Below are 15,413 nucleotides of genomic sequence, written 5' to 3'. Positions count from 1 at the left end.
ATATGTTTATTTACAAAATCAGGTCTCGAACAAGCCGTCCTCTCTCCTGGACAGAACTCGGGGAATTATTTTGCTCCTATACCATCGGAAGACCATGCTGAAAATAAAGTGGATATTTTAGAAATGCTACAGAAAGCCAAAGTGGATTTAAAACCTCTTCTTTCTAGCCTTTCTGCAAATAAAGAAAAACTTAAGGAGAGCTGTAAGTGTGTGTGGTTTAGCTATTTAAAGTCCACAGGTTCTTGAGGAATGGTTCAGATGTACTGCCACTCATCAAGTCAGATACATGGTGGGATTTGGTTAGCGCGTCTCAAAAAGACCCAGGCATGTTGCTACACAGCCATGTATCTTTTATGCCCTGGCTGGCCTAGAACTTGGTATGTAGGCCAGGTTGGCCTATAATTCACAGAGAACCTCCAGCCTCTGTCTCCAGAGTACTGATATTAAAGGTGTGCACTACCCCTGACCTGCAGTTGTAACAGCCCAGACTGTTTCTGTCCTCCCAGGCATAACTCGCCTGTTCCTTACAACTGTGCCTATATTTACCATGTCCTCACATAGGCAGCAAGTCCTTAGCATCGCTTATGAGACCACAGTGCAGTCTTGTTGCCATTGAGCTGTCTGGGTTCTTGTCTCTGGTAGCAAAGTCTGGGAAGATTTATTATAAGGTATATCTTTCTGCCAAACTCACAGAATCTTGTCAAGTCTTTTGGGGTTTTGTTTTGTTCATTTGTTTCATTTTGTTTTTTGAGACTCTCTCTGTGTAGTTCTGGCTTTCTTGGAACTCACCATGTAAGGATCTTACCAAGTTCTGAAAACTCATACCCCACAGTTTTGCTCTTCCAGTTTCTAGTATCTAAGTATTTTTGGTGTAGCTCATTCTATTTCTTCCTTTACAAAAAATTATTTATGTGAATGTGTGTCTGGTATGTGCCAAAGACAGTGAGAGAAATACAGGTTCTCTAAAACTGGAATTCTGGGCAGTTCATTTGTGAGCTACTTGGTGTGGATGCTGGGAATCGAACTCCAGTCCTGTAAGCACAAATGTGCTCTTAACCACTGAGCCATTTCTCTAGGTGTGCAACCCCCTCCCTTTATTTTTTGAAATGGGGTCTCTGTAGTCCTTGCTATCATGGAACTCACTATGTACAGCTGGCCTCAAACTCACTTAGATCTGTCTACCTCTGCCTCCTGAGTGGTGGGATCATAGGTGTGCACCACCTTGCCCAGCCATGCACGTAATTAGTCTTATTCCTACTAAGAAACTGATTTTAAGTGTTCAGTTTGTCTGTTTTCAGTGTCAGCCTTTTTACAGCCTCACTTCAGTAATGAAATAATTATCATGACAGCCAATGAGAATTCCTAACAAATACCCCTTTGCTTGGTGTAACCAGAACTTTCTCAACTTCCCAGCACATTCAGGGGTTGTACTTTCAGTGGAAGAGGTAGAAGCAGGGCTCAAGGGCTTGAAGGTGGACCAGCAAATGAAGAATTCAACTCCCTTCATGGCAGAACATTTAGAGGAAACCCTGAGTGCTGTACATAGCGATCGACACCTCAAAAAAGATGGAGATATGACTGCATTCAACAAACTAGTGAGCACCATGAAGGCAAGTGGGACCTTGCCTGCTCAGCCCAAAGTCAGTGTAAGTATTCAGCACAACTTCACCCACCCTCTGCTTTCCCTGTCTCTGTATCAGCCCACACTGCGGTAATAAATGGGTTTATGAAGGTGTTCTGAGTAGGTTGGAAATTTTAGAAGTTGTTTGGTCTTTGGTGTTTGTTCCATGTTTGGATATGATATTTGTTAGTAGAAAAAATCATCTGTGGATAATGTATATGTCTGAGACAATATAATGATTGAATAAGTCAATCTAAAGAAATTTCCTGCATAACTTTATGAAGTCCTTCCCTATAAAAGAAAAATAATTACATTGTGGATATACGCCTAGTGGGAGAAACACATACCTAGTATGTAGGGTCACCATTGCAAAATAGAAACTTATGCCTCAAGCTGAACTGAACATTGTGAAGCAGACCTGTAATCCTCACATCTGAGAGGGTCAGGAGCTCAGAAGCAGCCAGGGCCACCTGAGACCCAGTCTGGAAAACACTGGTGAGCAAGCCAGCCTCAGCTACACAGTGATGACACTGTCTCAAAAGTAAATTAATATATATATTAATATATATTATTAATAATGCTACTTTCAGGAGTGCTTGACAAGAAGTTTTGTGGTTATTGGGCTACTAATATATTTTTTTGTTGTTTCATTCTGATTTTTGAGACAGGGTTTGTCTATATAGCGCTGGTAATCCTGGAACTTGGTTTATAGACCAGGCTGCCTTTGAACTGAGATCTACCTGTCTATCTCCCAAGTGTTAGGATTAAAGACATGAGCCACCACTGGCCAATAATACAAGATTTATAGTAAAATTTTTAAAGATTTATTTAACTTTTTGTATATGAGCATTTTGCTTGTATGTTTGTCTGTGTACTACTTGCGTGCCTGGTGCACAGAGGTCACAAGAGGTTGGCAGCCGCTTCCTGGAACTGGAGTTTCAGATGATTGTGAATCACCATGTGGGTTCTAGGAACTGAATACAGATCCTCTAGATCCTCTAGAAGAACAGCCAATGTGCTTAACCACTGAGCCACCTCTCCAGGCTCCTATAGTAAAATCTTTATTTTCACACTTTATAGTCACTCTCACAACTTGAATCTTGTGTTTTCTTGATTAAACAGGTAATTCTGTTTTATTTATTTATTTATTGAAATAGCAAAAATGATACTGGGCCGTGGTGGCACACGCCTTTAGTCCCAGCACTGGGGAGGCAGAGGTAGGCGAATGTCTATGAGTTCAAGGCCAGCCTGGTCTACAGAGTGAGTTTCAGGACAACTAGGACTACACAGAGAAGCCTTGTCTCAAAAAAACAGAGAGGGAGGGAGGAGAGAGACACAGAGAGCATGGTGATGAGTGCAGTGGGGCAATCCCAAGAGTAGCCTGGGTCTAGAAAGACCTTATCTTCCTATCTCCTTTCTTAAAAACATATCAAAGATGTGTTTGAAGATAGTTAAGCCATGTTAATTTGCTCATAGTAAAAAATTGCCGGTGTTTTTTTAATTAGTAGGCATAAAGCTAGTTTATGCAGATTTATTTTTGTTGTCAGCCTACCTTTAATGGCAGAGCCATCTCTCCAGCCCCTTATACAGGTTTGTAACTTGTATTGATTTATATCATAACAGTATTTAGAGAGTTAGTTTCAGCCATGGTCTTCATGTTACACTGTTCCTTGGCAATAAAAAGTGATGGGGAAACATTTTGCCCCTCTTCTCAACCCTTTTTGCCTATTGCGGTGGTGGTGCCGGTGGTGCCACGGCCTTTAATCCCAGCACTCAGGAGGCAGATGCAGGTGAATCTCAAAGATCAAAGCCAACCTGGTCTGCAGAGCGAGTGCCATAACAGCCAGGACTATACAGTGAAACCCTGTCTCAAAAGAACCCCCACCCCCCCACAAATGCATTTAAAAAATATTTTGCGTTCCTGTATGTGTTTTTGTTGGCATGTTTGTGCCAGCATCTGTGGAGGTTAGAGAACAACCTGGGGGAGTCAGTTTTCTTTGCACACTGTGAGTCATGGAATTGTGTTCAGATTGTCATGCAACAGCTGATTTTCCTGCTGATCTGTCTCTCCAGCCCTGATTGTTTTTATGCACAGTGAAGGGAATGAGTTTAGCTTTTCTTACCTGACCAACAGTTAAGGTCAAATAGAGGTGCCTTTCCTCTTGACTGAAGGACATTTCAGGCTATAACAAACAACTCAAAGGGGAATGATCCTATACACTGCCTCAGAGTTTTCCCCACACAGTAGGTATGAACACAATAAAATGAGGAACACCTGTGCATTTCTACCCATGGCACACATCCTAGTATCTGGGGGATTAAGGCAGAGGAATTATAAATTGAAGGCCACCTGAGCTACCTAGTAGGTTTATGCTGGCAAGACCTGGCTCATTATAAAACCAAGGGCTGTGGGTGTAAATCAACTCTCAAATCATAGTCTCCAAAGACCTGGAGGCAAAGCAGCTGGAAGCAGTTGGGAGGCAGAAGCAGGGGGACAGTGGCAGGTTTGAGACCAGCCTGGGCTATATAAACACTCTGTCTTGAAAGAAAAAGAAGGGAACTCAGTATTTCATGTCTCAACCTTTGATTTTATTGTACAATATTGACTCTTGAGTTGTGAGTGCACTTGGTTTGTATTGAAGTTTCAGTATTCTTAGATGTATCTAGTTTCAGCTAAGGTGAGGTAATGAGCCTCAGACCTCTGCTAACATGACTGATGATATAAAGTGGGTAGATCAATATTTATACAAATTTAGAATATATCCATGTTGCTTAGTTTATATATGAGGTCCTGGTCTACTGTTAAAGTCAGTGTCTTCATTCACCTGCTGTTGTCCGTCTAATGAAACTCATCCCCAAACTGTATTACATGGAATTGCAGACTCTACTACAAATATACTAAGCCATGTAGTATGTTGCCTACTTACATTTTTGTGGTTCCCCAATATAAATCGTGTTCAAGCTAATACCAGTTTTCTCCCTTTTTTTCTTTTTTAGCGAAATCTTGAAAATCACTTGTTGACCCCAGCTGAGATTCCAGGCCAGCCCGTCCCTAAAAACATCCTACAGGTATGTTACAGTCTTAAAGTGATTCCTCAGAGTAACCATTGTCAGATGTTCACAGGGATCTGGATTTCTGCCTCTAGGAACTTCTGGGTCAACCGGTTCAGAGACCTGCTTCTTCCAATCTTCTCAGTGGCCTTATGGGGAGCTTGGAACCTACTGCATCTTTATTGAGCCAAAGAGCACCCTCTCCTCCTATGTCACAGGTGTTTCAAACTCGAGCAGCCTCAGCAGACTACCTTCATCCAAGGATACCATCACCAATTGGTAACTAGTACTACAGCAGTACTGGGAATTCAACCTAGAGGCTCATGCCTACTTACCAGTTAACCACTCCACCATTGACTTAGGTTCCCACCTCAGTAACTGCTCTTAAGCATTTCTGTCACCCCCCTTTTGTTCAAGTAGGTTAGACCTGTTCCAATTCTTGGCAGTCTTTCTTTCAAAGGTATGCTTAAAGAATTATAAAGGAAGTATGTAAATAAGTCATACTGCTTTATGGAGTGTGCTGTCAAGGTGGACGATAGTTTATTATCCAGTCCCCTTTTTAAATTATTTTTGTGTGCGTTGGTATTTTGCTTGCATGTAAGTCTGTGTGAGGGTGTTGACCCCTAGAACTGGAGTTACAGACAGTTGTGAGTTGCTGTGTGGTTGCTGGGATTGAACCCAGCTCTTCTGGAAGAGTGGCCAATGCTCTTAATCTGAGCCATCTCTCCAACCCTCTCTAGCTACCCTTTTAAGTCAATATGTTCATAGTAAGCTTCTTTTATAGCTCTTTGTTTTCTTCTTTAGAGAATTCAGCTGAAAAGTTAATTTGGATTCTTAGGTCTATCCTTAATATAGAACTTGAGGAAAGCCAGGAAGTAATATACATTCCTTTAATCTCAGCACTTGGGATGATAAGGCAGGAAGATCTCGAGTTTTAAGACCAGCCTGGACTACATAGTGACTGGGGAAGCCAGTCACAGAGTAATGACTTTCTGGCAAGCACTGAAATTGGTAAACAATGAGCTGTGAAATCCTGAATGCGCCTGGAAGAAACACTTCCAGAAAGCTGTCTTGGTGTTTTCGCCATCGAACCATTGGAGGCTGCTGGCTCCGTCTGCCAATCAGATACCTTAATGTTTGTCCACAGTCATATTAAGTTGTGTGGAAACTCTGGACTCTGCTTGAGTGCCAGCTGACTTGTCAAACATGGCCAGTTTGCGGAATAGAAATGTTCTTAGCCAGAGAGCTTTCAGCTGTAAAAAGAACAAAGGTGACAGCCTAGTGGGAAGACGGTTCCACTAGCAGTTGAGGCCATTAAGAACACTGCTTAAGGCCCACATACACACTGTGGGAGGAGAGGGAAAAAGGGAGTATCTTACCAGGCCAAAAGCAGCTGGTGGGGTGCTTATGCTCTCCTGGGCACTAATGCTTGACACTCATTGATTCTGGAACTTTCCTGGCAGGTTTCCCATCAGGACCCCAGCAGCTACTTGGAGATCCATTCCAAGGCGTGCGCAAGCCCATGAGCCCTGTCACAGCCCAGGTCAGATCCAGCCTCCTTGCCTTTTTACTCTTGCTGTTGCTTGTGGGGTAGAATTGAATTGTAACAGTGATATACATGGTTTATTCTGCAATGATTCATTAGTTCAAGCTCATTCAGAGGAGAAAATTGCTGAGTGATGAATACTGTTTTATATTTTCAGAGTTATGTGTATGAATGTTTTGCTTCCATTTATGTTTGTGCACCACATCGTGTGTGCTCATTGCCCAAGAAGTCATCGGGTCCCCTGGAACTGGAGTTATGTTTGTCAACTGCCATGTGGGTGCTGGGTATTGAACCTGCATTAGCAATAACTACTCTTAACCTCTGAGCCATTTCTTATCCCACTATTTAAATTTTAAAAATATCATTCAGTGGATGACACCATAACTTAGTTATTTGTAGTAGCCATTTCCTTAGCTCACTTTTAAGCCATGAGACAGGCATTTGTGAAAAATTGAACTTCTTTGTTCTTTCACTGATCATCCCCTGCTATTGTGTTGAGCAGATGAGCCAACTAGAATTGCAGCAGGCTGCTTTGGAGGGACTGGCCCTCCCACATGACCTTGCTGTGCAGGCAGCATCCTTCTATCAGCCTGGTTTTAACAAACCACAAGTGGATAGAACCAGAGACGGACTACGAAGCAGGTAAACTACTAATCCTACTTATGCAGATTTGGGTACTGACTTGTAAATAGTCTGAAATTGGTAAATCATGATTCATCATAAATATAACTGTTAAAAATAAATAAATAAATAAATATAACTGTTACATATGCTGATCCAATAGAAGATGGGAATTCCATCCCGCTGCAGATGTTATCAGTAGAGGAATTACAGTGGAAGTCTACAGGATCCCGCCATGTGCCCTCTGCCAGTATTATCACTCTTCTTTCTCCCTTCTGAAGTTGCCATTGTCTAACCTTTAAAAATAATCACTCCCTTAATTTTTGTATCCTATGCTTTTTGTAAATGACTTGAGTTTCAGTTAGCTAAGTCATCATAATAGTCTTATAACTGGACCTTACAAGTAAATATATTTTTAAAATTTGCAGTGTTCCTATCAGTTAATTTATTTTTATTTTTACTATGCCAGGGATTGAACTCAGGGCCTTGGACATGCTAGACGAACACTCTTATTACATGCCCATACCACTCGCCCTTGTTTCTGATTTGTTTTGTTGTTTGGCTTTTTTTTTTTTTTTTTTTTCTGGGACAGGGTTTCTCTGCTTAGCCTTGGCTGACCTGGAACTTGCTCTATAGACTACACTGACCTCAAACTCACAGAGATCCACCTGCCTCTGCCTCTCGAGTGGTGGTACTAAAGGTGTGCGCCACCACTGCCGGCTAGTGTTTGGGGTTTTTTGGGGGGGAGGGGAGCAATGGTCTTACTCAGTAGGTTTGACTGAACTGAAATTCCCAGCAATCCTCTTGTGTCTGGGATTGTGATAGACATGTGCCACCACTGCCTGGCTATTTCCCTGCCTTTGCCCTGCATCTTCAGAGTATAATTTCCTTGAGACTTGGCATTTTGTTCACCGTTCACATCTTTATCAATGACACATAGATGCTCTATGTATAAAAAGGATCTGTGTGGTGGTAACAAATGCCTTTTAATCCCAGCACTTGAGGCAGAGGTAGGTGGATCTCTGAGTTCAAGGCCAGCCAGGGCTACACAGAAAAATCCTGTCAGGACCTCCCCCCCCCAAAAAAAGGAATAAGTGATAATTTGTATGAAACCCCTAGGTTTGAGGATCTTTTCCCATGTACACATAGAATAATACATTTCCCATGTTCTCAGACTTCTCAGGGTAGCATAGTTTATGAATACTGATTGGAAATCTTACAGATTTAGGATCCCATCACTGCCTATGATTAAGAGTTTCAGCCATTAGCCATAGGTATAGGTCCAGTGAATGCACATAAACTTTTTCTCAGCATGCTTCTATGTCAACCCTGTTTCCCATTTTCTTCAGGCTAAGGGAGAATAAACAGATGGCTGGGGATAGTGTCTGCCAGCAGAAGCAGGAGAATGTCTGCATTCAATGCCAGACTGGTCTACATAGTGAATTTCAGAGTAGCCAGGGCTATATAGAGAGAAGAGACCCTACCTTAAAAAAAACTCTTTCTGCCGGGCGGTGGTGGCGCATGCCTTTAATCCCAGCACTTGGGAGGCAGAGGCAGGTGGATCTCTGTGAGTTCGAGGCTGGGCTGGATCGACAGCCTCCAAAACAATACAGAGAAACCCTGTCTCCAAAAAAAACTCTTTCCATTGACATATCTGTTCAGTGGCGTAGGTTAGAAGTGGTAGGGCGTGATGACATTCCCAGCTTTAGCTACCCCACTGGTGTAGCTTACGACTAATAAACTGTGTGTCAGCCTAGATATCCCTGCATGCCTAAAGGCTCGTGCCTTCTGCCTGAACCTTCGTTCCTTCTTAGCTCCTTACTGGTGTTACCTACTAAGTATAAGTAGCTTCCTCTGGGTCTTTGGAGTTTCCAGTTCTTTTTCCCTTCCACTTTATTTTCCCACCATACCTTGTTCGCTTCTTCCATCTTGGTTTACCTCAGGCTACTGACTGCTTCTACCACACAGAGTTTTAGTCTTCCCTCAGAATTTAACATTACTTTTTCATATTTTGAATGTTTAAGAAATTAAATTGCATAAGTGAACGGTGTGCTAAGTTTCATGACTGGTCTGAATTATATGGCTTTAGACTTGGCATAAAGTAGTTTAAAGCTAACATTGTTAATTGATCTGTTCACAGGCAACAGCGAGTATCCAAGTCACCAGCACCTATGCACCGAGGAAATTCCTCTTCCCCAGCTCCCGCTGCCTCCATCACAAGCATGGTCAGTGGCCTTTAGTAACTGAAACGCTTTCAGGTTTCTGCATCTGCTTCTGTTTTACAAGTGTGTTCCCTGTGTCTCTAAATGCCTTCCACAGGAATACTGACCTACTTATTTATTAGGTCTTCCCCTAACTCAGTACATTGAGAAAAGGATCAACTTGAGCCAGGACAGAAGACATCAGTGCTTAAAAATATAGCTGAGCCAGGCCTGGTGACATAATCTAATGTCAGCACTTGGGAGGCAGAGGAAAATAGATTTCTGAGTTTAAGGTCAACCTGGGCCCAGTGAGACCCTGTCTAAAAAAACAAACCAGAAACAGATGATGTTCAGAAAAGGACAAAGTGAGGCAGGATATAAGAGAGAGGAGTGACTGGTCACTTCTCAGGGAGTCCAATGAACATGACAAGTTCACAAATTGTTCTCTTCTGTTATAGGCTTCTTTATTTGAGGTGGTTAGTCTGGCTTTACCACTGGCTTTTTTTTTTAAACCCCTCCAGACCTTTATTAGCCGATCAAAGGGTAGACAAGGGTGGAAAAAACAGTTATTTTGTGCAAGAGGATTCCATATGGGTCTCTGCACTAAACACCTCAAAAGCTCTTGCTTTAGAGAAATGCTGGAAGGAGTTTTGTTCATGAGTTATATCTTGTCTCCAGCCTTTAAAATTTTGGGTACATGCATAATAAAGGTATTAAAAAAGAAACAACAGGAACAAAAGAGTCTCAATGGTAAGTCCTACTAAGTGATGAAATCTTTAAGATAATTGAATTTAAGATCTTGTATGCAATTTTTTTAAAACAAAATTACTAGGAACAAGGCATATCATGGGTTCTGAGATTGTTGTTGAAACATCCTTCTCTACTTACCAAGGTACACTTCCAGCTATGCCCTTCCTGCTTTCCCGCCCCATCCCAGGCTAGATAAACGAGACAAGACAGACCCATTTTTATAGGTGAATAGGCTAAAGGTCTTGGGACAATGACTATTTGTCGCTTTGTGTTTTCTTTCAGTGACTCTAGACCAGAACATTAGAGTTGCCTCTGCCCATGTAGGCAAAATGGGGACTCTTCACTCTGTTGAATGGCTTCACTGATGAAGCCAGGCCCAAGGGCAGGTGCTGCATAGCGCAGTGGTCAAGTTCTTCCAAGCATGTGCAAGACCCCAGGTTTAAACCCCAGTATCCAAAACCAAGAAAAGCCCTGGCTTAGTATTAGAGAAAAGGCACTTGAATATGGTAATTCTGCCTCTCTTCTCTGCAGCTTTCTCCTTCCTTCACCCCCACCTCAGTGATCCGGAAAATGTATGAAAGCAGAGAGAAAAGCAAGGAGGAAATAGCACCTGGAACAGTGGTTCCTGGTGATGCTAAAGAGGATACTCAGAAGGCCAGCGAAGGTACCGCTCACCTTGTGTGTGTCAGAACGTAGACATTCATGACTGCAGTGTTAGGGAGGCAGGTTGAGTAAGCTCTCAGTCAGACTTGCTCGCTTGACATTCTGTCCAGCTGGGACAACAGATGTGTTCTAGCTTAGTATTCCTAATAGCCTATCAAGTTGAATGACAAATTCATTTGACATATTAATACAGTTCAGTTCTGTTTAAGATTTTTATGTGTATTGCCTGCAGGTATGTCTGCACATGGAGGTATGCCTACACAAGAGGGCACAAGAACTTCTGAACCTGGAGTTACAGGTGGTTGTGAGCAGCCATTTGGGTGCTGTAATTGAACCCAGGTCTTCAAGAGCATCCAGTGGACTGCTTTTGTGGTCTAGGATATAGAATAGATGAAGGCTTTCTTTTCTTATGGGTTTTTGGTTTGTTTGTTTTGAGACAGGCTTATACTGTGTAGTCCTAAACTCACAAAGATCTACTGGACTCTGACTCCCAAGTCCTGGGATATAAGGGACTACGCCTGGTATTTTTGTTTTAAACGGTATGAGTCTTTTGAGTTTTGTGTTGCATCAAAAGTCTTTCATGCACTGGGAATGTAGCTCAGTGTTATAATACTTGCTTATTATGTTCAAAGCCATGGGTTCATATCTAACACCCCTCAAGAAAGGAAAATGGTGGGGGGACTACCAACCAAAAAGCCCATTGTTCCAGCAAGTAATTAGAAGGCCTTAAAATTTTGTATCTACAGGCTGGAGATAGGGCTCAGAGCACTGATTTGCTCTTCATAGGACCTGGGATCAATTCCCAGCACCCACATTGCCACTCACAACTATCTGTGACTTTAGCCCTGCATATCCAGCACCCTCTTCTGGTCTCTGTGAGCACTGAACTGACATGTATGCATAGACTATGTATAGGCGAACACCCATCCATATACATTAAAAAATTAAGCTTAAGCCGGGCGGTAGTGGCGCACGCCTTTAATCCCAGCACTCAGGAGGCAGGCGGATCTCTGAGTTCGAGGCCAGGCTGGACCGACAGCCTCCAAAACAATACAGAGAAACCCTGTCTCTTAAAAACAAAAAAAACAAAAAACAAGAAAAACAACAAAAAAAAAAACCTTAAGCTTAAAACATGCATTGAGGCCGGGCGTTGGTGGTGCATGCCTTTAATCCCAGCACTCGGGAGGCAGAGGCAGGCGGATCTCTGTGAGTTCGAGGCCAGCCTGGTCTACAAAGTGAGTTCCAGGACAGCTTCCAAAGCCACAGAGAAACCCTGTCTCGAAAAACCAAAAAAAAAAAAAAAAAAAACCATGCATTGAGAGCAAATGGCATTCCATGAAATCCTCTAACTTGGTTAAGAACGTTAAAATAAGAATTGTCAGCTTTTAAAAAAAGATTTGCTGGGCTGTTGGGAAGCAAAATAAATTGGGAAATGGTGTCAATACCACAATATTCTATGATTGAATCCTTACAGAGACCCTGCTGTCATCTAATCCCATACCCAATACTGATCAAGACTCTTCTACGACAAATCCTAAACTTTCAACATTACAGCGGTCTTCATGCTCCAGTTCACTGTCCCAGAACAACCGTTATACCAAAGAACAAGATTATCGACCTAAAACAGCTGGGAGAAAAACACCCACCTTAGCAACCCCAGTTCCAGGAACACCTTTTCTTCGCCCTACTCACCATGTTCCCTTGGTCCCTCATGTTCCTATGGTTCGGCCTGCTCACCAGCTTCACCCAGGGTTAGTTCAAAGGTTGATAGCCCAAGGAGTACATCCGCAGCATCTTCCAAGTTTGCTACAAGCTGGTGAGTTTGAGTGGGTATGGGTGGTCAGTAGACATTGCATATTGCTGGCACTAATTAAATGTTACATTATGGTAGGTAGGTGTTCCTAAAGGGTCCAATCCCTTTAGCCCATTAAAAGATTAGGAGACCCGGCTTTGTCATTCATTTACATTGTTTTTGTGAGTATAATGTGTCCTGACACATATATGGAGGCAGAAGCCGGCAGATCTCGAACTAATTTCAGGGCAGCCAAGGCTATATAGAGAAACCCTGTCCTGAAAAGTAAAATGGTCTTTCAGATTTTAGAAAGAAAAAATGGTGGGGTGGTGGCAGCACATGTCTTTAATCCCAGCACTCCAGAGGCAGGCAGATCTGTTAGAGTTTGAGGCTGCCCTGATATACAGAGTGAGTTCCAAGATAGCCAGGACTGTTTCGCAGAGATGCCCTGTGTAAAAAAAGTGTGTCACCACACCCAGAGTTTGCAAATTAGCAATATTTGTAAAAATATGAGGTTTTTAGGTACATGGATACAACTTCTCAGAAGTTTCTTCTTACCAGGTGTGCTTCCTCCTGGGATAGACTTGGCTCCTCTACAGGGAATATCTGGCCCACTCCTGGGACAACCTTTGTACCCTTTCTCTGCTGCTAGTCACCCAATCCTAAACCCTCGTCCTGGGACCCCTCTGCATCTGGCAGTGATGCAGCAGCAGCTACAGCGCTCAGGTAAGGTTCAGGGATGGGTCAGGGAGGCTGACCACACCTTAAATTTCTGAGATACTTCTCATAGCAGTGAGCTGTCACTGACTTCTTGTTCATTAGCTTGTCCTTGTAAGTACAGTTGTCATTGAAACAGGTGAAGAGGACTGACCCACAGTCTTTGGGGCTATTACTGCGAGGACAGTGGGAGACAGGCATGCTCTGGCTTTCTTTTTCACCCCTTTGAAGGCTGAGAATCTTTCCTGAGATGTGGTCATGTCAGCCTTGGTGTTTATAGTTAGCTTTCCTATGTAAAGTCATTCTATACTTTAGGAAGTCCTGGAGTAATCATTTGGTAGACACTCCCCCACCCTGAAAGTAACTATTCCAGCAAAGACGGTCAGAAAATGTTATAGCGACCACAGGTCTTGGGAGTGAGTAGCCAAGGGCCCCTCTAATAGATGTGTAAAGTTTTTATGGATGGAATGCTGTACTGAGTGACACTCTTCTCTCCATAGTTCTGCATCCTCCAGGCTCGGGTTCCCAGGCAGCACCTATCAATGTTCAGACTCCTCAGAGTGTGCCCAGCAGGTCAGGCCTGCCCCACATGCACTCCCAGCTGGAGCATCGTACCAGTCAAAGGAGCAGCTCCCCTGTGGGCCTTGCTAAATGGTTTGGCTCAGATGTGCTACAGCAGCCTCTGCCCTCTATGCCCACCAAAGTCATCAGTGTAGATGAACTGGAATACAGACAGTGAACAGGGCAGGTGGGCTCACCCACCTGGACCTATGGTGGCACCCTAGTTATGAGGCTCATTCCCCATCTTTATTTATGGGATTTTACATTGGAGCACACTGTGTGAAGGGGACCCACTTGCCTACCTTGAACTACATTATGACAGAAGGCTGTAAACCAATCAAAATGGAGCCTACACGGTCCAAAACAAGGGACACAATATTATCAATCTTCAAAGTCTGTCTTTTATAACATGTGAATGAAGTGTTGGTGTCTTCTAGAAAAGGGTTCTGAAGAAATAAAATGTATAGACCCTTGTGTACAGACCTGTGTATAAACTTTTGTATATACGTATAGGATAGCTTTTTTTGAACTTTACAGCTGTACATAAAGTAGCTATTAGTTAGGCCTGTGTCAACTGTTTGGATTTTTTTCCACTTGTATATTTGGGACTTTTTCTTTGGTTTATTAAAAGTTGCATATGCCACGTGTGTGAACAAAGTGACTGGTTCTGTGCTTATTTCTTCCATGAATCTCGTCTCTAACACTGGGTCAAGACACAGATTTCTCTTTTGCTTTTTTTTGGGGGGCGGGGTGTTTACGAGACAGGGTCTCTCTGTATTGTTTGAGGCTGTCAGTCCAGCCCGGCCTCGAACTCACAGAGATGCACCTTCCACCTGCCTCTGCCTCCAGAGTGCTGGGATTAAAGGCATGTGCCACCAACGCCCAGCTCTTTTGCATTTCTTCTTTTTTTTTTAAAGATTTATTTATTATACATACAGTGTTCTGTCTGCATGTATGTCCACAGGCCAGAAGAGAGCACCAGATCTCATTACAGATGGTTGTCAGCCACCATGTGGTTGCTGGGAATTGAACTCAGGACCTCTGGAAAAGCAGCCAATGCTCTTAACCTCTGAGCCATCTCTCCAGCCCCTTCCATTTTAATTTCAACTTTTCCCTACATGTAAAGTCCCACAGCATTAGTGTAAGCTAGGCTAAACATGAAGGGTATCAATATTGCACCCTTTTCAAAATGAAACTGACCTGATGAAAGTTTGTTGGGGAAAAATCAAGTATATGGCAATTTCTCTAAAATTTACATTCTCTTTGTTAATCCAGCATAATTCCAATTTGACCTGTCTTTCCTTTGCCTCTCCTGTGTTAGCTTCTCCTGATTAAACTTTGAAAATAAGTTTAAAAAATATCACTAGATAATTATGGACTTTGAGGTCTATAAATGCCATTTTAACTCTACTAATAAAAATATGCCATTCTCCATTCATAGTTGGATTTTGACTGCAGGGGTAAATACAGCCTATGGCTTACAAGTCTTGGTTCTCAGTAATTATAATCCTACCACCTACTCTGTATTTCGCGACAAGAAAGGGGTTGCTTTTTCAACGAAACATGGCTGTGAGTTAAGCATGAGGGCAATCTGGTACTTCCAAATTTATTGAATACTCTCAACTCTCAGTGACTTCACAACCCATGAAACACGCTGCGTAGATTGGCCCATGCTTTCACAAGAGAAACCTGGAAAAAGCAGTCCCAACTGTCAATGGAGGAATGCAGAGACATATACAAAGGCAAAACACCCATATACGTATTATAAAATAAAAACCTACATTGAGAGGGCAAGTGAGGTGAGGCAAATAACAGTTTCCCAAAAGAAACTGTGGAGTAAGAAGTCCTTGCAAAGGCAGTAGGAATCAGAAGTGGGAATATTATAGAGGG

At 42.7% G+C, this 15,413-nt stretch overlaps 1 protein-coding gene across 4 annotated transcripts in view; it reads left to right on the top strand.

The window, feature by feature from the left end:
* Positions 1–14,180, top strand: part of Eif4enif1 (eukaryotic translation initiation factor 4E nuclear import factor 1) — a 39,301-nt gene extending 25,121 nt beyond the window's left edge. For 2 of the 4 annotated variants that reach the window (XM_040746850.1, XM_040746849.1), the window contains exons 9-20: positions 23–202; positions 1,414–1,646; positions 4,619–4,690; positions 4,768–4,951; positions 6,136–6,215; positions 6,721–6,860; positions 8,980–9,064; positions 10,322–10,454; positions 10,686–10,751; positions 11,928–12,269; positions 12,807–12,971; positions 13,463–14,180. In XM_040746850.1, coding sequence (XP_040602784.1) covers positions 23–202; positions 1,414–1,646; positions 4,619–4,690; positions 4,768–4,951; positions 6,136–6,215; positions 6,721–6,860; positions 8,980–9,064; positions 10,322–10,454; positions 10,686–10,751; positions 11,928–12,269; positions 12,807–12,971; positions 13,463–13,701 — 1,919 coding nt within the window. In that variant the 3' untranslated portion in view covers positions 13,702–14,180. The remainder of the gene's footprint in view (positions 1–22; positions 203–1,413; positions 1,647–4,618; positions 4,691–4,767; positions 4,952–6,135; positions 6,216–6,720; positions 6,861–8,979; positions 9,065–10,321; positions 10,455–10,685; positions 10,752–11,927; positions 12,270–12,806; positions 12,972–13,462) is intronic. The other 2 variants (XM_040746852.1, XM_040746851.1) reach the window with 2 other exon arrangements.
* Positions 14,181–15,413: the final 1,233 nt, after the last annotated feature.

Source organism: Mesocricetus auratus, unplaced genomic scaffold, assembly GCF_017639785.1.
Source record: "Mesocricetus auratus isolate SY011 unplaced genomic scaffold, BCM_Maur_2.0 Super-Scaffold_100006, whole genome shotgun sequence".
Taxonomy (NCBI): Eukaryota; Metazoa; Chordata; class Mammalia; order Rodentia; family Cricetidae; genus Mesocricetus; species Mesocricetus auratus.
This window is presented reverse-complemented; position numbering and strand designations above follow the sequence as displayed.